This window comes from Thunnus thynnus, chromosome 1 (assembly GCF_963924715.1).
Source record: "Thunnus thynnus chromosome 1, fThuThy2.1, whole genome shotgun sequence".
In the NCBI taxonomy this organism is placed as follows: Eukaryota; Metazoa; Chordata; class Actinopteri; order Scombriformes; family Scombridae; genus Thunnus; species Thunnus thynnus.
Window position 1 is genome coordinate 37,981,613 of NC_089517.1, and position 22,306 is coordinate 38,003,918.

Consider the following 22,306-nt stretch of genomic DNA (forward strand, 5'->3'; position numbering starts at 1 on the left):
CAAACCCACTCAGCTACTGTATGTCTGACGTAGAACTGTACGTATGGTTTCTCTTCTAACTTTTCTTTCTTTTTTAAAGACATTTAAGTTTGTTTTTATCTGTATTTATTTCAGTATTAACATCCATATCTGTGCACCACCTCCACCTTCACCTGCTCCACTCTGAACTGCTGCTCCGTCTCTCTCTCTCTACCAGTTCTGGTGTCTTGTGTATATTTTGTGTCTTTGATTGATCACTTAATCTCCTTTTTTGATTCCCATACACATGTTTATTACTTCCTAATGTATATAAAAATTTGATATATTCCAAAGACAGTGGTGGAAAGTCATTAAGTACATTTACTCAAGTACTTTACTTAAGTACAATTTTGAGGTACTTGTACTTTACTTAAAGGAAAGGATCTGAATATGTCTTCCACCACTGGCTAAAGATGATGATATCAAAATGTTATGAGTAATATTCATTTGATAACAGTTTTTTAAAACTGTGGCCAAGTATAATACTTTTTTTAAAAATCCAGATCAGTACGTCATACTGATTTCTATTCTGAGCTTAGTGATCTCATACCACTCTATTAGCTTTCCTTCACTCACTGTGTGAAGGTCAGTATACTGGGTTCAGTCTAGGAGCCGACTGTGTGTCTGACAATCTGAAACCACACCCACTTTAGGCAGTGATTGACCAGGTGTGTGGAGGTGAGAAAGTAGTAGGTTTATTCTTTTCTCTCCAGCTCTCTTTTCATTCTTCACACAACTACTTCTGTCATTTTTTGTGTGTGAACAACAGAGTGCAACATCATGAGGCTGTCTGAAAATGTGTGCTGTTATCCCCATTTGTATAATGAATCACAACAAGACTGCAAAGACACACAACAGAACTAGTGAGTAGTAATGTCTCGTCTGTACTGTGACATGACTTTTGTTCCGTGTGTCATTCTGTGCAGTGAGGAGCCGTTCTGTAGGATCTGCCATGAGGGCAGTGTGTCGGGGGAGCTGCTGTCCCCCTGTGAGTGCTCTGGCAGCCTGGCCATGGTGCACCAGGCCTGCCTGGAGCACTGGCTCACTGCCTCCAACAGCAGTCACTGTGAACTCTGCCACCACCACTTTGCATTGGAGCGCCTGCCAAAACCTTTCACTGAGGTAATACACAGCAATGTCATTTTATAACTCTCAGAAAGTGAACAAGCATATTTGCCAAAATGTTAAAGTGTTCATTAATGTGATGCTGAGCCTTGCTGAAATACAAGTTCACATCCACAAAGATGAAGCAGGTGACAAACCAGACAGTGTCACCCGTGCATGCAATAGGCCGACTTCTTTTTCTCAATGAGAAAGCAGATGTCACCGTCAGTGGGAGGAGCTCCCTTATGAGTCGCTGCCTTCACGTTGGAGTGCCTGCTGGACTGCTTGTACCACTAAAGCCACTTAACTTGACAGCCAGATTAGATGGTGTTTCCCTCCCTTGGTGTTCTGCAGAGGACAGGACAGGAGGGTGTATTAGTGGCCTCTTCGTCTTCCTGCTGCATGTGTGGTCATGGCCAGTAATCTGCTGATTAAGCACCATGTGCTCTGCCAGGTTAAGCTACACAGTACTGAACAGAATAAGCCTGCTGTCAGGCAATACTGGACACATGCAGAAACAAAGTGCATTACAGTATTACACAACTACTACTACTATAGTGCAGTTAAATATGGGCCTCAGAGACTCCAGACAGCCCCTGTACAGCAGGTCCTTTACACCCATACAGGAATTTCTCTTATTTTGGCTGATTAGATGTGTGACCGTTTACAGACTGTACAGTACTTCAACCTGAGCTGAGGTCTAATCAGCCATAATGATTGAGAACACCTGTGGGGGTGTGCAGGGTCTTTCACTTTTATTGGCTTAACTATTATTTGCCAAGAATATTATGGCAAAACTTTAGTATGTTGATTAAGAATACGAATGCTGTATTTTGATTGATCATAATTTAAAAATCATAGACCTTGTGGGGAAGTCTGACTACAGTGAGTATACAGAATAAAGATGTAACTGTGGTTATAACAAACAATCGAGTATGCACTTGTAAGGTTTAAATGGTGTAATTAGGGTCAAATGGAGTGTTCTTCCCCACTTTGTCACAGACCTATTTCCCTGTTTACAAGCTGTTAAAAATGTGTTTTTCTTCTTGTTCCTTCAGCTGGATGTTTGAGCTTCACTGTGCAGAATGATGTTTGTGCTCACATTCATCTTCTGAAGGGGGAAAGTTTCTCTGTGCTCATTAAAAATCTTTTTTTGTGGGTGGGCCTATGAGCATGATTTGTGATATCACAACTAGTTTGGGAGCCAATCCTGGTCCAATATTCAACTCGTGATGTGGAAATTTGAAGCTTCCAGTGTATAAACACTGAGAATAGACTTTAGAGTGAAGTAGAAAACATCTTGTGTCCAGCAGTTAAACTTTTGATGTAAAATATTTGCATATTCATAGATTTTAAAGTGGTAATTATATTAATATTACACTCTCAAGTTGCTAGTGGTAGAAGAAAGGTCTGCAGGATTCATCCAGAGTGGTGGCCCAACAGAAAATGCCATGGATAGAACCATGCCACTAGCATGGCTAAAACTCCAAATAACTGGAAATAATAACTCATGATTACCTCATAATTTCTAAAATCATGGCCACAGCTCTGTTCAGTATTATTGTTTAACCACCCTTAGTGCCATTTAATCATGTCTTATCATCTCATGTCTTTTCATTTTCATGTTGTCTAAATCAATAATTACAATATATACTCATATCAAATATCAGATTAATACCATTAATAGCATTTACGTCTATACTATTACTAGTACCACTGCTACCTCTGCTACTACTGCTGACTGCATGTAACAGTTAACAGGATCCAAGAACTTAGCACCACCTGCTGGCCAAATTTCATATTGGCAAGCAGAAGGTTGAACTCTTTTGTCATATGCTGTTAAAGAGCCTTCACCCTCCTCCTCTTCCTCCTCCCTGCAGTGGCTGTGTTCTCCATCCATGCAGCAGCAGAGGAGGACGCTGTGTGGTGACGCAGTGTGTTTCCTGTTCATCACACCTCTGGCCAGTCTGTCAGGATGGCTGTGTGTTCAGGGAGCCATGGACCTCTACTACACCAACGGCATGGAGGCCCTGGGGCTCCTGGTCCTTACGCTAGCCCTCTTCACCATATACGTCTTCTGGACAATGGTACATTCAGGGAACATAGAGATGTGGCCGAAATTACTGGTACCCTTGCATTTTATTAAAATAATGCACCATTCGCCCTGAACAGTGTTGAAATTAGAAGATATATTGTTATCAGTGCATGTCTATGTTTGGTTTGCAGTGGAACAAAACAAAAAAGTTGCGAAAATAATAATAATAATAATAATAATAATAATATAATTCATGTTAATTCTACAAAGACATTCTAAAATAGCCTGGACAAAATCATTGGTACCCTTTAGAAGTTGTAAGAAATAATTGATTTGTAGTGATATTTTAAGCAGACTATTGTGTTTAAATTAGTATCACAGATCTTTTCAATCTTATAATCACTCATGCAGCTCAGTTTAAAAGGAGAAAATTACTCACTCTGCTGTTTCTTGCCACTGTGTGCATCACATTGAGTGGTCTGAAGACATTAGAAAAAAGGTAATTCCAAAGCATGGTCAATGCAAAGGTTACAAGACCATCTCCAAAGAGCTTGATGTTCCTGTGACCACTGTTGACAATATTGTTAAGAAGTTAAAGGCCCATAGAACTGTAGCCAACATCTCTGGACGTGGTCCCAAGAGGAAAACAGAAGGATTGAATCGAATGGTCGAGAAAGAACCAAGGAAAACTTCAATACAGATCCAAGCTGATCTTCAAGTTCAAGGTACAATAGTCAATCAAGTCGCACCATCCATCGCCGTCTGAATGAAAATGGGCTCCATGGTAGAAGACCCAGGAAGACCCCACTTCTAAGAGGGAGACACAAAAAAGCCAGACAGGACTTTGCCAAAATGCATGTTGTCAAGCCACAGTCCTTCTGGGAGAATGTGTTTTGAACAGATGAAACAAAATTAAAGCTTTTTGGTAAATCACACCAACCCTATGTTTACAGAAGACAGTGAATGATGGATACCATATACGTCTGTCAGTTTCAACTTAATACAGAGAACATTTCGTTTTTTTTTTAAAAAAGGTGTAAGGGTGCCGATATTTTAGGCCACATCTGTACTTTGGCATGTGCTAAAACATTCCTAACAAATGCTTATTTTACCCTCCGTAACCTTAAAGTCTTCTACCACTGTGATGTTTGAGCTTCATTGTACAGAATGATGCATGTCCAGTTTGACACTAGAAGGCTGTTTTCACATTCGTGTGCTGAAGGAGGAAAGCTTCTCTGTTTCTGTGTATGAGATGATTTTGTTACATCCCAACTATGACTGGAGCCAGTCGTGGTCCAGTAAAGTGTGACATGGAAACACGAGGCCTCCTTGTGGACATTCTCTGAGAATGGACATTACCATCATGGTGCACCAGTTAAACTTTTTATGAATTCATAGGTAGGTAATTAAACTGCTTTGTGAAAAATTCATATTGGACACAAATTATTATTCCAAGCAGAGTCATTTTGTATCTGAAAACATGTCTGGAGGGGATCTTTAAGTGTAATCTGGAAATATGTAAAACCCAGACAATGAGCTTTAGTGACGAGTTATCCCTCCAGAAATGGCAAAATACTCTGCTTTGAATAATAATTTGTCTCTGATGTTTTTTCCACAAAATTTCAATTACCTACTTAATTCTAATTCTAACGTCATTCTTAAAATGATAATCAGTCCTTCTCCCTAATTGAAAAATCCAGAATGAATATATAAGTATTTCTCATTTTAAAACTTTCACTGCTGCATTGTGGTCTCTGATACTTCATTGTAAAGTCCATTCTCAGTGTTTGTGCACTGGAGGCTTCATGTTTCTACATCACACTTGTTTTAGTTGCATACTGGACCACGACTGGCTCCAAACTCATAGTGATGTCACATATTGACTGTAGTTTGATATCCTATCACACTCAGTGTACATGACAAATCCCAAAAAAACCAAACTGTTTTAGTCAATGCTACAATCTCTTGACATTTATTCATTATGTTGTAGCTGTTTGTTGTTTAAAATGTTGTTCTTTTATATTTTAGTATTATTCAATTTTATTTATTTTTGGGTAATTGGAAGCAAAATAAAGATAAAGATCACAACTATGATCTCATGACATGGTAACACTTGAAGTCCCTGTATTTAGTATTTACAAGCAGTATATAAACATTTAATAAATGGTTTATGACAAATTATGATGCAGTTGTGAGCAGATATAAGTGTTTATAAATGTATGGAGGCTGCAGTATTAACAGATAATGATAACAATATAGTAAAATACTGTTGGAATATTATAAGATATGTCTTCATGGGAGAAGTTATAATAGTTGGCAAATACTGGACATTAATAAACACGTAAAATGTCACATTATAGTGTTAGAAACAGTTTATTAAAGGTTTATATACTGATGATAAATGTTAAAAGGGGGCTTAAAGTAAAGTGTTACCTGTGACAGTATACTGTATTTGACCTTTACCAGCTGTACTGAAATATATTGGTCATTTGTTTCCCAGGTGTCTGTGCGCTACCACATGCACCTGTTCAAGACGTGGAAGAAGACAGACCAGAGAGTGCGACTGCAGATTCCCCTGCCTGGCCACACTACACACAACCAACAGAGCCTGTCCATAAATGTCCTCTGCAAAGCAACCAACAAAGAAACCATGGTGTAGACTCCACTCTACATTACTGAATGTACCTCACATATAAGAGGAGAGAGGAACAAAGCTCAAGACACGTCCTAATCCTGGCAGCAGCAGAGTTCATGCCAGGGTTAGAGTGCTTAGAGACCGTTACACCAGCCTCTGAACCTTTTTTCTACCAAACTTGAAAGTGAGTGTGGGGACAAACTGCGTCTTAGGAGCAGATGTCTGACTTCTGACATCCTAGTCTGTCTTACAGTGATGTCATCTTGTGAAACCATCTCCAAATCAGAAGAGTCATTCTGGCTACAGTGGACATGTTCATTAATTCAGTCCACAGTGACAATCACTATCATCATTTCCTGGAGAAGACAATGGTGCTGCTCTAGTGATGATCTACTCATTTTTCCTCCACTTGGATTCAGCTCATGATCACCAACTGATGACTGTTAGTTCTAACAGTTACATTGTAAATTGTGCTCGACTTGTAAAAATGAACAACAGCTGAAGTCAGTATGTCATCTGTCAGACTGACTCATTCTTTAACTCACAAAGTCCAAGCAGATAATTTTGGGTTTTATTCGTCCAGATTTGGAGATATCAGTCTCCGTACCGGTTTGTTTGTGGTGCTCAAAAACTGAAAACTGCTCAAAGAAATACAATCAGAGAACAAGTCTTTCCAGAGACAGTCTCTCTGTTACTCTGGTAGCCCACAGACCTCATTGTGAGCAGTTTTCAATGGAACTACGTTCTGAAGAAATAGTTTTGGCAATCAATTACTTTTACATAAGTATATTCAAGAAGACATTACAAGATCACATAAAGATTTGAGCACTTGTAAATGAATTTGTCTCTTGACCCATATGTATTGTTGTGTTACTCGTGTGTATCATTTCTATCAGCTGCTATGGTGATAAAGGTTGATGACATGCTACAATCAAAGCAGAGACATTACAGTTACATAATGAACAGCCGACACTCTGCTCTTTTTTACTCTTTATGTTTTGGGTTTTGAGCAGGCAGGGCATGACTGCTTTGGCATATTCCTCAACACCAAGGTGTATTCAAAAACTGTCTTAATATGTCTCATGGACATTGTTGTCTCCTGAAACCTGGACAGTCCAGTCACTGAGTGGCCTGTGACGAAGCACAAACTCACCAGATGGTGACCAAAAAAGAAAAGTCTCCATTACAGTCAACACAAATGATAGTTGTGTACTGATTCTATACTAGATCCTACCTGTATACAATATGCACATTCACTGATCTGCATGATATACTGAGTCTAGATTATTCAAGAAATCAACATTAGTTTTATACTAATTAGGAAGGATGTGATACAATACTTGCCACAGAGATATGGTTTTTATAGTTCTATTTTTTGTTTCTGAGCTTTTTATCTCACATTGCAGAATGTGAGAATAATGGAGAATAATATCCAGCTGCACACTGGATTTAGGTAATTCATGTAAAATTCATGTAGAATCAAAGATGGCACAAGATGTTTTCCTCTCTCACTGACTTGAGTGCTGCTAGTGATGGCCAGAAGCTAAATTACAGAAAACTAATGTAATAATAAAGTAAAATAAAATTCTAATTACCTCCCTCCTCCCCTTATCAAACAGTTGATGGTTGAAACATACAGAAAATGAAGGAAGAGGTAAAACATGCAACAAAAAAAGAAAGTGGAGACATTGCAGTTTTATGGTTATTTCCAGTTTGTGCCTCTCATATATTAGCGTTACATTTCCAGTTATAGTTATGCATCCATCTCTCTGAAAGATAAATAAAGATGGTAGCTGGTGGCTACCTGGATCAGAAACAGAGTTGCAACTTGGACTTAAAAATCTGTTTTATTGTGCAGTTTTTCATCCAGATGGTTAAAGGAGTCTGAAGATTCTGGGAAATACCTTCAGGTGATTATATATTATTATATATTATATATTATATGACCTTCTGGGCAGAGTATTTTAGAGAAATGAATGCTGAACTCTGTGACTTGAATGTAAAGCTAATGCATGAGGGGCACAAACTGGAGCTATTTTATCATATGACTCAACCACTTGATTTAGCCCCCCATTCAGCCCTCCAGTCACTGAGTGAAATGGACACATTTCGAAAGTGAGGTGTATTTTTTTGTTTTGTTTGTAACATCAAATGAGTTCCAATTTTTAAACATTCTTCAGACACATAAAAGCAGGTGAATGGAAACACACCTGTTGTAACTATCCTGAGTTACAAGGACAATGTGTCTGGAAACACACTGTTGCTGCTGTTTTTGCATTTCTCTGTGCTGTGAGCACCACGAATGAAATTCCATTAACCTCAATTTCATTGTGGTGAAGACAAATCATGAGCCAGATATTTTTCCAATGTTTTCAGACATGTCTGAATCACTAGATACCACTAGAGGCAAGTGAAAATAGGTTTTTGAATTTGGGTGAACTGACCCTTTAACTGCTGCGAATCCCGTCCAGCTCACCGACCCCCTCCTGCTATGACCTGAACATGAGTGATGAGCGACCCGTGTGAAGCGTCTGCTTTGTGCTGCTTGGACTCATTTGGGGAGAAACTTCAAGCGCAATGTGGGGACAAGCTGTGTTGTCCCCATAAATTCAACTGTAATTCCATTTGTTGCAATAAACAGACCTTCATACTTTAGAGCCATGTGTCTGACAACTGTATTTGTTTAGAAAACTTTATTATGCCAACAGTTTTATTTCTCACACACACACACACACACACACATTTAAATGAGGTCAAATCAAGGCAAAGCTCCTATCTTTTTTTGTGCAGTTAGAGCGATGAAACAAATGAGGTGTACTGAGGTTGATACAGTTGCTTTAAGGCGTCAAACTGACACACGTCCGTGTCCTACTGTGAGTTGTCGGAGTTGAGGTGGTTGCATAAGTCAACACTGGAACTGGACAGCTGCAGGAGTGGCCGCAGACCATCCAGGTTCCCCAGGCAGATGTGAAGGACAGAAGGAGATGGACAAGCAATCACATGACGGCACAGCTGGCCTCCTTAGATAGCTCCTGAAGAAAACAACAGTTAATCAGTTTCCATCATGGGACACTTGCTGGTCTAACAGCAGCAGCCTTGTTAGCACTGAACATGCAGTTAGAGGAAAGCATGTCTAATGATTCTGAGCAGGAAGTTACTGATGATAGCCGTCATCATGTGGAAACCTCCAGAACTCCAGACGTGTGTTTGCAGGCAAGTCTAGCGACGGAATAAACATTATATACATATGTAAGATAGTTCATGGGCAAAAAATACTTTATGGACACAAACTATTAAATTAGCATTCATATTAACATTTTAGCATATTAAGTGTCAGATACTTTAATCGTTTAATCCAAAAATCATATCCACACATCTCCGTCAAAAACCTAAACCACTAAATATCAGCTCATTTTGATCAGATTATCCAAGGTCTGACAACTACCTGTCACTCATTCACTACTCCCTATACCATAAACAACTTTTGAGATTTCTGACACTTAAATTATCCTCATTTTGAGTCATCACTGTCAACTACAGAGTCACATTAGCAATTTTTGCATGTATAAAAATGTGATGAATTGCTTTGTGGGATTATTGGCAGAAAGCAGTGTACTTGGACACTACTCTGGAATTTGAGGGCACTACATACTGGATATATTTACATTCAGATAAAATGGACAGTAAATAAATAGTGTTCCATCTAGTAAATAGAGTGATTTCAGATACAGACTGTTTCTTTTGTGCTGCATTTAATTTAAAGGCCCTGCACACCTGCACAGGTGTTTCCAGCTCTCCTGGCTCATTAGACCTCTGTACAGGTTGAAGGTGGGTGGAGCTATTCTGGCCATTACTGTGAGGTCATCAAACTCTATACACCAAGAATGATAAAAGGAGTCATTTGTGCTGCTCTGGCAGGTTGAGTAAATCTGTGTGCATGAATTAAGAAAGTCGATAGCATGAATTAGTAACTTGTGTGCACAAATTAATTTAAAAAACAAACAAACAAGGCTTTTCCCTTTAACGCACACCAAGCTTAAGCAAATGCACAATGAGCAGACGACTTCTATATGACAGTAATAAACTGAAGTGAACTGTAAAATAGTTGGCTGAGATAGAGGTGAATACGTTCTCCAGTCAAGATTTTTTTTTTTTTTTTTTTTTAAACAAAAAGTTGACAAAAAAAGTGGAGGGAAGCATACACTAATTTCAAGCCTTCAAGTGCACATGTGACAAATGAAAGCAGAAAACAATAAATTAGTAGAGAAACATACTGAATGCAAATGTTTCCATACAGGTCTTGAGGGAATGCTTTGATGAGAATGAAAAATGATGCGCGTCACTTGTTCTTCAGTCACCAACCCAACTGAACACCTATGGGGAGATTTTGGAGCCCTGTGCCAGACGGACAGCGTTCTCCATCCATCAAAACACTGAATGAGGGAATATCTTTTGGAAGAATGCTGTTCGTCCCTTCGGAAGAGTTCTACACACTTGAGAATCGATCACGAAAAGCAGCTGGAGGGAAAACCTCTTTGCTGTGATTGGGTTTTAAATTTGGTTTTCAAATTTGTCACGTTTACTGGGAATCCACATCACTACTGAAGCGTTCAGTCCACACTGACTCAGACCTATACGACTGCTCAAAAGTTTGGGCCACTTAGAAATGTCATTTTTTTGTTAATGTAGTGAATGACTATTGTATAAAATGTGATTTTTATTGGAATATCTACATCAGCGTACAGAGGCCCATTGTCAGCAACCATCACTCCTGTGTTCCAGTGGCACGTTGTGTTAGCTAATCAAAGTTTATCATGTTAAAAGGCTAATTGATCATTGGAAAACCATTGTGCAATTAGGTTAGCAGATTAAAACTGTTGTGCTGATTAAGGCAATAAAATTGGCCTTCCATAAGCTAGTTGTTGATCTGGAGCATCAGCATTTGTGGGTTCGATTATAGTCTCAAAATGGCCAAGAAAAAAAAGAACTTTCTTCTGAAACTCATGGGTCTATTCTTCTGAGAAATGAAGGCTATTCCATGTGAGAAACTGCGAAGAAACTGAAGATCTCATACAACGGTGTGTACTACTCCCTTCACAGGACAGTGCAAACTGGCTCTAACCAGAAATAGAAAGAGAAGTGGGAGGCACTGGTGCATAACTGGGCAAGAGGACAAGTACATCAGAGTCTCTAATTTGAGAAAGAACGCCTCACAGGTCCTCGACTGGCAGCTTCATTAAATGGTTCCTGCAAAACACTGGTCTCAATGTCAGTGAGGAGGTAACTCCAGGATCCTGGCCTTCTAGGCAGAGTAGCAAAGAAAAAGCCATATCTGAGACTGGCCAATGACAGGAGAAGATAAAGATGGGCAAAAGAACACAGATGTTGGACAGAGGAAGTGTTATGGACAGATGAATCTAAGTAAGTTTGAAGTGTTTGGATGGCATGGGCTGAAATTTCTTCAGATTACCTCAACAAATTGACAGCTAGAATGCCAAAGGTCTGCCAGGCTGCAATCGCTGCAAACTGAGGATTCTTTGACGAAAGTAAAACTTGAAGGACACAATTATTCTTTCATGTAAAAATTATTATTTCTAAGCTTAAAGAAATAATGAATAAAGAGTTTTCATGGAAAACATGAAATTTTCTGAGTGATCCCAAACATTTAAGTGGTAGTGTATGTTTATCCATCACTGTCAGCAGCACAGGTGACTCATGTTTTGGTCATGCCCAAATTTGCACAGGTTTTGGCAAAAACATTTTTTGAGGCGATTTCAGAAGTTTTGCAGCTTAACACCGTGTCTAGACAGCGAGCGTAGTGTGAGCAGCACGTCAGCAGAGCAGCAGCGAGTGCTCCATCTGTGTGTCTACACCGGAGGCGTTCAGGTACAGCGTTGAGCGTAGGTCACCTGCGTGTTGGAAGTTCAGAGTCCGATACACACGACTGTAGTGACACAAGTAAAATAAAATAGACTGTAAGCATAAATGAATGCCTCAGGGTGCTGTTACACCTGTGAGACGTGGCAGAGGTTACGATGAGGGCGAATCTGCTGCTGGTGACGTGCACCTGAAAACACGTCTGACATGCTTGCTGTCTCTTCTCCTTATATAGCAATCGTCAGTACATCAACTGAAGAACTTCTAACTACTTCCATACAGTCTAATGACATAGCTTTCATATTTCTGAGTACTTTTACTCTGGAAATCACCTCACCCCCCCCTCGTTAAAATTACTGTTGAGAAATGTAATGTCACTTAAAATAGGAGAAAATAAAGTTCACATCATGAGGAGCTTGTATAAGCATTTTTACAAATCACTAACATGAACACAGTATTTTGTTATCTAACTGCATGATGAACTTTTAAGTTCATGGAAGTCCATAAAGCACTTTCCCTTCCTATTTTTCACCTACAGTATTTATCAACTCTGTCATTTTAATAGTGATTTGTAATACACAATGAGTTTACAGTTTTTCACTCTGCTTTAGTTTTTGGTCCGCATATCTAGATGAATAATATTTATCAGCTGTATTAATTTAAATTTACCATTTGATATTTTTCCCTACAGGTTGAAACACACAGCAGGATTCATGTCAACGTGTCAGATAATGAGAAAAAGGTTAAAGCCACACCTCAGTTGATTTTCAATAAAACATTAATGTCAGACTTTTCCTTAGAGTGTTTCCTGAGTGTGGTCATGACAATGATGATGATGATGATGATGATGATGATGTGTGACATGTTGCTGGTAAATAAAACAGGTAAATGAATGTTTAAACAAGTTAAAAAGTGCAGCAGATGTTACTAGTTGACAGCAAGTCTCTGCTGCGGTTCGTATCATTTAGTTTTAGTGTGATCAGGCTCATCATGGCCGATCAGCTGAAAACTGGCCATTTTTGATTGGTGGCCAATCAATCGGTGCATCTGTAGCCTCTTCTTTTAAGATCTGAAGGATGTACAGTACTGATGCCTGGTACACAAAAACAGATATCAGAGCCACAGTTTGTTTTTGTCTGTTTCCTTTTTTGAACGTGTTTTGATAGATCTGTGTGTGCAAGAACTTTTAAGTTGTCTGGAGATTGGTTGGGGTGTAAAGGTAAATGTGGGCTATTATGTGAGTAGAGGGCAGGCTTTTGTGCTGTTGTGCTGGGTTTCAAATGTTCTTATAAAGTCAATTGTTTTCTCTACACTGTATATGAATAAAATTGTTTAAATAAAAAAAAAATACGCTGTGGTTCCAGGATGATGCACGTCACTTGCATGTCTGAGTCAGCGTGGATCGATACGTTTGATAAAATGGAAGCGTTTCTGTTCCATGAGACGGGCGAGACGAGTGTCAGGAACTCTGTGTGGATTGCTCTTTAGAAATGAGCTCCCTGTTGGGTTAAAGTTGTTGACATGTTGGTGAATAAGGCACAAAGGCAGCAGCTGTCTTAAACAAGCCATGCATCTTGAGAGAAATACAGAGCAGACAAGCGGGGGGGGGTTGGGGAGGGGGGGGGCGGGGGTTCAGCAGGGCAGCATCACCCTCCTCACCTACTGTACAGTGTGTATTCAAGACACAGAACAACACTTCTTCTTCTTCCTCTTTGGCTTCAGCATAGGCAGAGGGAACAAAAAGTCGACATCAGGTTTCATACACTGCAGTGTTTGTGCATGTATAACAGCACTCTACACTCCTCACTGGTGATATGGAACGTTTGTTTACCTGTCTCCTGAAGTGCTGGATGTCACCGCCTGACACGAACTCTTCATCAAACTCTAGTTCGGTTTCCTCGTCACCTCTGCTCTGCACGCACACCCTGCGCTCAGCCATCTCCTGAGAAGGTATTACATGACTCCACTGAGTTACACTGTAAGATTGCCATGACGACAGGATTTGCAGAGGGTTTGACGGTTTCATGCTTTTAAAAAATGATAATGTAACCACTTTTGGCATTCTGTGCCAAAGTTAAGTATCACTAGTTTCCAGTGTACTTGTGTTTTTCTTATGTGATATGTTGAAACACAGTAAGATGAAGCAGATCATTCTTCAAGTATAAAAAAGGAAAACAATTCAAGAAAATTAAAAATACCTTAAAAAAAGGAAAAAAATCTCAATTCACTGTAGTGATAGAGCAGTGTGTACAGGTGCTTGCTGGGAGATGTAGTTAGCTTCATTTACCTCATGGTTGGGATTCAGGAGGATCACCCTCACATCAGTCACAGGGCCCCAGGTCCTGTGGCCCTGCAGAATCAGGTCCCCAGAGTCAGCCTCTGCCTCTGCACCTGCTGCCCAGATCTGTAAAGTGTGCATGCACGCACATGCACTTTAGCACGGTGTTTTTCATGATCTGCCCCTGAAGACTGTAACACTGATAAAAAAAAAAAAAAAAAGGTAATACAGTTAAACATCAGCGATGTAAGTACTCACAGTGAGTGTCTGCCCCCCAGCCAGGACGCAGGAGGAGGGGATGTGGAAGGAGATGTCTCCCTTGTCTAAGTATGTCCTCCGAACCACCCAGCCACCAAGTGGCTGCTCCTGGAAGTGCACACATGAGAAAAAGCAACAGTGATGCTATTTTTACACTTCTGGTTAGCTGCTAACTATGCCTGCCCTGCTTTTTATAACCACCTTCTGTTTTGTTGTAGATACTTAACTCTTGAATTGGGTTGGTGGTCACTGTTAGCCCTGTTTTGTTTTGGTCAGTTTAGGCTTTGTACAGATTGCAGGCAAATCAGATTTGTTTCTCAGTTCAGATCTTTAAGACAGACTGTTTGAACTGTTATTTGTAAGTGATCAGATTGGATTTGTGTGCCCAGACAATATCAAGCTATCTGCACAGGTTGCTGTGGTAACGAAACAGGCGTCAGTAACTACGTACGTGGGTGATGCAGCTTTCCAACACGGAAGCCTGAGAAATGGAGATCCATCATCCCCCCAAAGTGCCAGCAGTGTCATGTTACAAGTGATGCAAAAGACACTTTGAAATCAGATTTGATGCCAATAAATGGATTTGGGCTGGCAGTGTGAACAAGGCCTAATACTGTTTTGGTAGTTCAGGGGGAAGACCTGTTGGAGCTGTGGTTGTGTGGTTGTGTTAAGTCTGCAACATCAACCAAAATAACGTCCACAACTTCAGGTCTGCATTAAAAATATCCTGCTTATTTCTGGACAAATGGGAACCATGACGCATTAAAGTCACTGATCCGTATCTTTCCAAATCACAACTATGTCATGATGGAGAGAAACTGTGACATTAAAATTAGTTCTTAATAAAAAGCCATTACCTAGCTGAATCACATTCTTACCGTCTCGGAAACGTTCTTCAGTCTAACGTATCTTCCGTCCACGTCGACCTCCGTCACGCTCACGGCTCCGTGCTCTGCTGAACGACTGGACATCTTATAGGCAGGTGAGCTGCCAGAGGCTCCCTCATGTTTTCTCTTCTTCCCTCGGAGCTTGCGGCTGCTGTGTTCGTGTGTTCGTGGTACGGTGGAACGCTGGGAGGGGCTGGGTGACAGCTGCAGTCTGTCAGAAAAAACACAAGTTGATCTGTGAACCAGGAAACATGTTTCTAACCGACAGTGACGGACGAAACAGATGATGCCTTGCTCAACTACTGCATGATGAAAAACGGATCAGATACCTCTGCTCCTCCACCTCCAGCATCTTCCTGTAGGCGTTGATCTCCATGTCCAGAGCTAGCTTGACGTCCAGCAGGTTCTCGTATTCTTCCAGCTGGCTGTACATCTGGCTCCTCATGTTCAGCATCTCCTGCTCCTTCTGACTAAGTTTCTGCTGCCAAATGTCCCGTTCCTGGTCCCGAGTCCTCTCCAGCTCCTGGAGGCGGCTCTCCAACACCATTTTCTAACAGACGGGGAGGGATGAATGATATGTGGACAGGAAAAAAGAAAATTTAACAATCTCATTACCCAGACACCATGCTACAACAAAGCTTGGCATAAAACTATACAAACAGTTGATATACAAGAGACAAGAGTCAGTTCAAGATAAACTCACTTTAGAATGAGCCAGAAAGAAACTAATAAAATGATATCTTCTAAAGTTAGTTTTTTTAGCATAAAATTTCCTGTGTTTCGGTCGCTTCGCTTCAGCTCGACATGGAAACACTGTTCAGGGAAACACAAAGGACATTTTGTACTAAAAAGACTCATCTTCAAGCCTCATTTGAACTTCTAATGGTCAGTATGAACAAGAGGAATGATTACATTTGGACAGACTTGAAGTAGAAACATCGCCTCGCAGTTGCGTGCCTCTGCCAACCTGTCAAGTTGCATTTTACATCCATGTCTGTCAAGACTAAATATTTGTAGTAAAGACTTTGAAGGAATTTAATAAAAGGTATTAAGTGTATTTTCCTTGTATGTGTTCACATACTTGGCCAATAAAGCCGACTCTGTTAGAATACAGAGTTGTAGCCATGACAGTAGATGATGCTTTACATATGGATGTTTCTGCAAAGATGCTTCACACATCTTCAACCCGACAGCACAGAAGATCTAAACAATCACTACAGTTTCAAGGTGGCACCAAGATTAGTGTCACCAACGCAGTATCTGACCAAATGTGAAATATGGTCATAATCTCCCCTTCTGTTCCTGAGTTATGGCTTTGAATAGTGGCAAGAAAAGTGTTTCTGCAGAACATTATGATGTCACAGTGAAGTTGACCTTTGACCTTTTGGTCCTATTAGACATTTGTGTGAAACTTTGTCATAATTAGTGTATGAATTCTTGAGTTATGGCCAAAAAAAGTGTTTTGTGAGGTCACAGTGACCTTTGACCACCAAATTCTAATCATCCTTGAGTCCAAGTGGACTTTTATGGCAAGTTTGAAGAAATTCCCTCACGGCGTTCCTGAGATATTGTGTTCACAAGGATGAGACGGACACACGGACAACCTGAGAACATGCTGCCTCCGGCCACAGCTGTCACTGGCATGGAGGCGTAAAAATTATGAACCATTCCTTTAAATCCTAACGGCTAACTGACTAACTGACGAACTAACCACTCTGCTGCTAATACTCAATGCTATGTTACTGTAGCAGCAGGAACTAAAGTGACAGGTTGTTGCATCTGCTCCGGTCAGTTAGACAGGAGCACCCAGAGCGTTAGCAGCAGCTAGCTGCTGTGTTTAATTATTGAAGTGCCTACACATACTCGATTGTTCCTTTATATAATCTCATTAGGTTATTCACAACACTCCACTCTTTTTATACAGTTGTGATGCTACGCTGGATGCTGTTTGTTTTTACAATACTAGCAAGTTTTGGCTGCTATCAGTTAGCTACACACACACACACACACACACACAATACTATGTAGCCTAAAGTAAAACATACATTGCCAGTGTCAGGCCACAGGCTGCAGATGATCTCATCTAAATGAGCTGCTTACTGAATGTAGGTTTGTTTTGTTTTACAGGGAGATGTGTGAATATATTTCAGATTTAACCTGTTTGCCTTCTGAACATTTTGTTATCTTCAGGGCTGCGACGATTAATCGATCGACCAACAGTTAATCTCCAGATATTTTGATAAAAATCACTCAAAAGCCTTAATTGATTAAGCTGCTAGCCTCTAGACATTTTGTTTTGCTCCAACTGAAGATTGATTTATGAGTTGTTATTTCTAACCAGTCAACTTACACCAACCAGTACAGATGTGTCACTTGAATCCTTGCTTGTCATCCGTCTGTAGTTTCTCCAACCAGCAGATCAAGATCACATCAGTAACTACAACACCTGACATTTGGAATTGCGGAACTTATCCGACATGTGGACTGTGAGGTCTGGAACCGGGGAGTTATGTTGTCTACACAGCTGACCTTGTTTTGTTAACACGCTTCTTCATGTGTTGTTAAGGACTCCACTTACCTCTTTCTGGTACTGCTGGAGCTGTGAGCTGAGAGTCTCCACTCTGTGCTTGGTTGTCTCCAGTTCATCTTTGGCGGCCGACACTACGTTGCTTTTTTCCAACGCAGCCTGTTGGGCGTTCTGTAGCTAAAATGCAGAAAGAAAAAGTGCAACTTTCAGAAAACTTCATATTGAAAAAAAAAGAAAAAGTGCACTAAACCTGGAGATTTTTTAAACGAATCAACTTAAGTTCTGTGTTTGTACCTTTGAGCTGAAGGTCCTGTCGATCTCTTCCTTGTACTGCTGCAGCTGAGACTCGTGGTCCTGGCGGAGTTGCTGCATCGTCTCGGCCAGTTTACTGTCAAACTCGCGTCGTCTTCCCGAGTCCAACTCCACTAAACGGCTCTCGTGTCGGCTCCGGATGTCCATGATTTCCTACAAAAAAATAACACCTGTGAGTTGTGCAAGGGCCAGTCTGAGGCAACAGCTTAGAACATGTTTTGGGTAGTGTGTGTGTGTGTGTGTGTGTGTGTGTGTGTGTGTGTGTGTGTGTGTGTGTGTTACCTGCTCACTGATGTTCCTGTGGAGCTCAAGCTGTTCTTTGAGTGTTTGCACCTGGTTCTCCATGTCCACCCTCCTCAGGATCTCAGCGCTCAGCTGGTTCTTGGCATCTGCCAGTACGCCCTCTACCTGGTCAGACACACACAGTCTATGAAAACATGCAGTAACACCCAATACAATCAGAACACATTAGCCTATATGTGTCTCTTTGCTTGGCATTTTTTGCTTTGCAGTAATCAATACTTGGTCAATAACTGCAGTTACGTCATTAAAGTTTGAGAGGGACATGCTGCAGTAGTTACCACTCTACAGTAATCTGACAGCTGTTGTCAATGCTACTTTTAAAGTATGTTTTCACTTAACTCACAGTACATACAGTGAAGCTTTATGGAACAGACACCATCTACAACATTAATACTCAATCACTTTACTACCAACTCTTTACCACTGCTTTCTTTCAAAGAGTGAGATGAGATGATTGATTTCAATCTTATGACTGTGTGTGAAGTACAGAGCTGGCAACAGGATGGGGTTAGCCTAGCTTAGCATAAAGACTGACAGCAGGGGGAAAAGAGCTAGCCTGCCTCTATCCAAAGGGAAAAATACACCTACCAACACCTGTAAAACATGATTGTTTAATCTGTACTCAAATAGAAACGTAAAAACAGCAGTGCTGTGCTGGAACTATTTCTAAAAAAACAATGTATCCAATCTGGCAACCTCTTTGTGACAATAAGACCCTGGGAGGCTGCGTACAGTCACTGCACCTGACTGCTGCTCAAGAAATAGCTCCAGCACATTAAAACCCCTTAAAGCCACAAATGGTTGTTTTGTGTGTTTGTGTATGGATTAAAAATACATGTGAATCAGTGAGCTTTAGAGGTGTTGGCAGATGTATTTTTGAGCTTTGGACATAAACAAAATTGCAGTTTTCCCCTGCTTCCCATATTTATGCTAAGCTAGGCTAATAATATCCTAACTCCAGCTCCGTGCTGAACACTCAGATAACTTGGAATGAAAGTGAAAAAACGTATTTCCTAAAATGAGGTTTTAATGTCATCTCTGCATATTAGCTTACCAATATATTGATGTAACCAGGTGGGACTACAACAGTTAGCTAGCCAGCCAATGAGCAGCTTTTTAATAATACTACAAGGAGTCGCTAAAGTCAGACACTTGCAAATCCTACAAATCTGGGCTTTGGGGAGCTTTAACAACTAGACGATCTTCACGTCTCCAGATAGCCCTCTTTATGTTCTCGCCTGTGTAAGTCTGGCTGTATTTCATACATTTTCCAGCTGGCCCTGCAGATCAGTGAAGTCCTCGTTCAATGTCCTGTTCTCTGACAGTAGCTTAGTGTACTCAGCATCCTTGGAGCTCAGAGCTGCTTCAACTTTCCTCCACTGAGCCAACGCATTCGCCAGATCACTCTCCTTCTTCTGGTTCCTGAAGAGAGACAACAGAATTATGTGCACCATAGACGAAGACTCATATCATGCCAAAATTAATTCAAATATCTGCAAGTTTAACACTACGTTGCTTACTGACATACATGGTTTCACACAACTTGTGAGCCTCTTAGTGTAGTTTAAGACTGCAGATTAATAAAACCTTGTTATAAACCTGCCGTCTCCTAACATCTTTCAAACAAAAAATCCATTCTTAAGGAATTTTATACTCTATAAATCAGGCTTGTGTGATGAACTGTTTTCATGCACATCACATTTTGTAACAACAGGTGCTTTACAAATTTGATAATAAGAGACAAAGCCCAAATATGTATCCCAGTGTACAAGTGTAGATTTTCACACCAAACTCGGTTCGGGAAACTGTAAATTGAATGTTGCCTCACCTGCCAACAGGAATATACATGGTAAAATGTGATTCACCGGTATAGTAAGGATCAATGCTCAGTTCGGCAAACATACAATTTAACCCTTCAAAGAAATGTGAACTTTTTGTCCCACACTGCACTGTAGAGAAACGCCACAGAGGACAGTGGGATGTAAACCGGTTATAGAAGTGGGAACGTTACTGAAATACCTGCCGTTTAGAGTATTGAATGCATCCAGCATTATACAGCGGTGGGTAACCAATAATTTAAATGTCTTCATCTATATTCTGCCGGTGTGAGCGTCAAGTAAGGTAACATTAAATAAGCAGGTTTTTGAGCGGAGTCTGGTGTAATATCTTTGAATTGCAGTTGGCCTATTTGTCTGCTACCTGGTTTGAAGTTTCCTGTACTCCTCGCACAGATTTCCATAGTCGATCTGCAAACGGGCCCTCTCTCCGGCCAGGCCGTCCAGCGATGTTCTGACGTCGGCCAGCTCCTCTTCGTACAGCCGCCGCACATTGCCCATCTCCCGGCTTTTAGACTCCTCTTTTTCCTCCAGCTGAATAAGCATGGAGGACCTTTCGCTTTCCAGCTCTTGGACCCGCTGGATGTAGTTGGCGAGGCGGTCGTTGAGGTGTCGAAGCTCATCTTTCTCCTGGATGCGGGACCGGCAGGTCGGGCTGGTACTGGATGCTGAGAGGCCGCCGGCGGCTGCGCTGCGGCGGCTGGCGGAGCGGCTGGCGCGGCTGCTGGAGGCGGCGGGGGTGGAGGTGGCGGAGGCCATGGTAGCTGTGGGCCGGGTGGGCACTGCTGCAGGCACGGTCCACAACAATCCTGATGGTTTAGACGATTTTTAAATATACAAAATGACGGGCCGCAGTAAGGTACACTTAACCGAACGCACGCAAGCAACGGATGCAGCAATATTTGAAATAAAATAAAAGTCACATAGAAACAGTCCTATAGGAAGGAAATCCCGATCTGGCCATAAGGACTTATTAAATGGACGTTTCCCAACATTAACGGCGTCCACAGCTGAAACCAATCAAACTTGAAGATTTGACGCACTGAGAATAAGTGAAGTGCGGCGCCAAGCGAGCCAAATGATACCATGTATTTCCGGGTAGGATTTTCAAAATAAAAGTATTGACATGTGTTGGTGTGTAAACAGACTATTCATAAAACTACCTCTAATCCAAACACCAGCATTATGGATTGTTATTAATGAGGTTCTTAATCTGATGTAATACAAACTACTAAAGTAAAAATAATATCATATTCAAGAAGAAATTTGCACCACATTATATCTTGTGTAAAAATATCCATATTGCAACATCATACGGTCATTATGGGCTGTATGTCTACCATCCTAAAATAATAAACATTTTTTCTGGTGTGTATATGATTACTCTTAAAATATTGATTTGTTACCCATAAAATCTGTTGTCCATACAACACATGAAATACAATGGGAAACAAATTCTTTTAAGTGACATTGCACAGTATTTTGGGTAAATAAAAGTGGAATATCATTCAGCATAAATACCTATCTAAACCTGTATAACCACATTTTTTGGACAATCAGTATTTGCAGGCTGCTGTCTGGGTTCAAAAGGGACACACTTTTTTTTTTTTTTTAATGAAGTTAATATTGTCATTGTCTGACAGGTCAAACAATAAAAATGAGAAATTCAATGATGATAAATAGAATGAAATCAACAAAGAAACAAAAAACAAACAGGCGCAACTTAAAAATAAAGTTAGCCTACTGAATATGCAAGAGCATGCATATGCCAATGATAGAAAAGAAGCAGCAATATGATGGCACTTATTCCACAACTCACAACAGCATCTTGAGCTGATTTAGCTACAGATGCAACCGCCTGTGAGAACTGAGATTAGTATTGATCATTGAATTTATTTGGAAAAATTAATAAATTCTATAAAACTAACATAAGTACCACTGTAATAATAAACAGGCGTTTTCCTTAATAGCACACTCTGACTACTTTAGTTTGATAGCAAAACCGTACAACTTCCGTCAATTTGGGTTTAACTTGACTTGAAAGTGAAATTCCTGCAGGACATCAGCTGATAGAGATGACTGGCCACAAGCCGGTAGGTGATGTCACTTATCACAAGACTTCATTTAAAGGAAAAGTTTGTTTCCGTGAGTTTTTAAACATATATATATGTTTTTAAATGTGTGTTTATTATACCTATGACCACATGCGGCAGTATGCTATACTATCTTTAAAAACC

General features: G+C 40.5%; 2 protein-coding genes across 3 annotated transcripts; one reads left to right on the forward strand and one right to left on the reverse strand.

Annotated features, from left to right (window-relative positions):
* The first annotated feature begins 578 nt into the window (after window positions 1-578).
* On the forward strand, window positions 579-7,619 carry zgc:158785 (uncharacterized protein LOC791214 homolog). The gene is made up of 3 exons (XM_067597514.1): window positions 579-1,140; window positions 3,003-3,209; window positions 5,658-7,619. The coding sequence occupies exons 1-3, from the start codon at window positions 892-894 to the stop codon at window positions 5,814-5,816; spliced, it is 615 nt and encodes a 204-aa protein (XP_067453615.1). The 5' UTR covers window positions 579-891; the 3' UTR covers window positions 5,817-7,619.
* An 897-nt stretch (window positions 7,620-8,516) lies between these two features.
* Window positions 8,517-21,105, reverse strand: lmnl3 (lamin L3). Of its 2 annotated transcripts, XM_067597492.1 has the most exons (12): window positions 20,434-21,105; window positions 19,500-19,656; window positions 18,214-18,339; window positions 17,914-18,084; window positions 17,671-17,796; window positions 15,422-15,642; window positions 15,084-15,303; window positions 14,206-14,313; window positions 13,957-14,073; window positions 13,501-13,611; window positions 13,329-13,385; window positions 8,517-8,824 (listed from the first exon to the last, which is right to left on the reverse strand). In XM_067597492.1, exons 1-11 carry the CDS (start codon window positions 20,826-20,828, stop codon window positions 13,347-13,349), a joined length of 1,791 nt encoding a protein of 596 aa, XP_067453593.1. In that variant the 5' UTR covers window positions 20,829-21,105; the 3' UTR covers window positions 8,517-8,824; window positions 13,329-13,346. The 2 variants fall into 2 exon arrangements, with proteins under 2 accessions (XP_067453593.1, XP_067453603.1); XM_067597502.1 differs by lacking the exon at window positions 13,329-13,385 and having other exon boundaries at window positions 20,434-21,104.
* Between the last annotated feature and the right edge of the window lie 1,201 nt (window positions 21,106-22,306).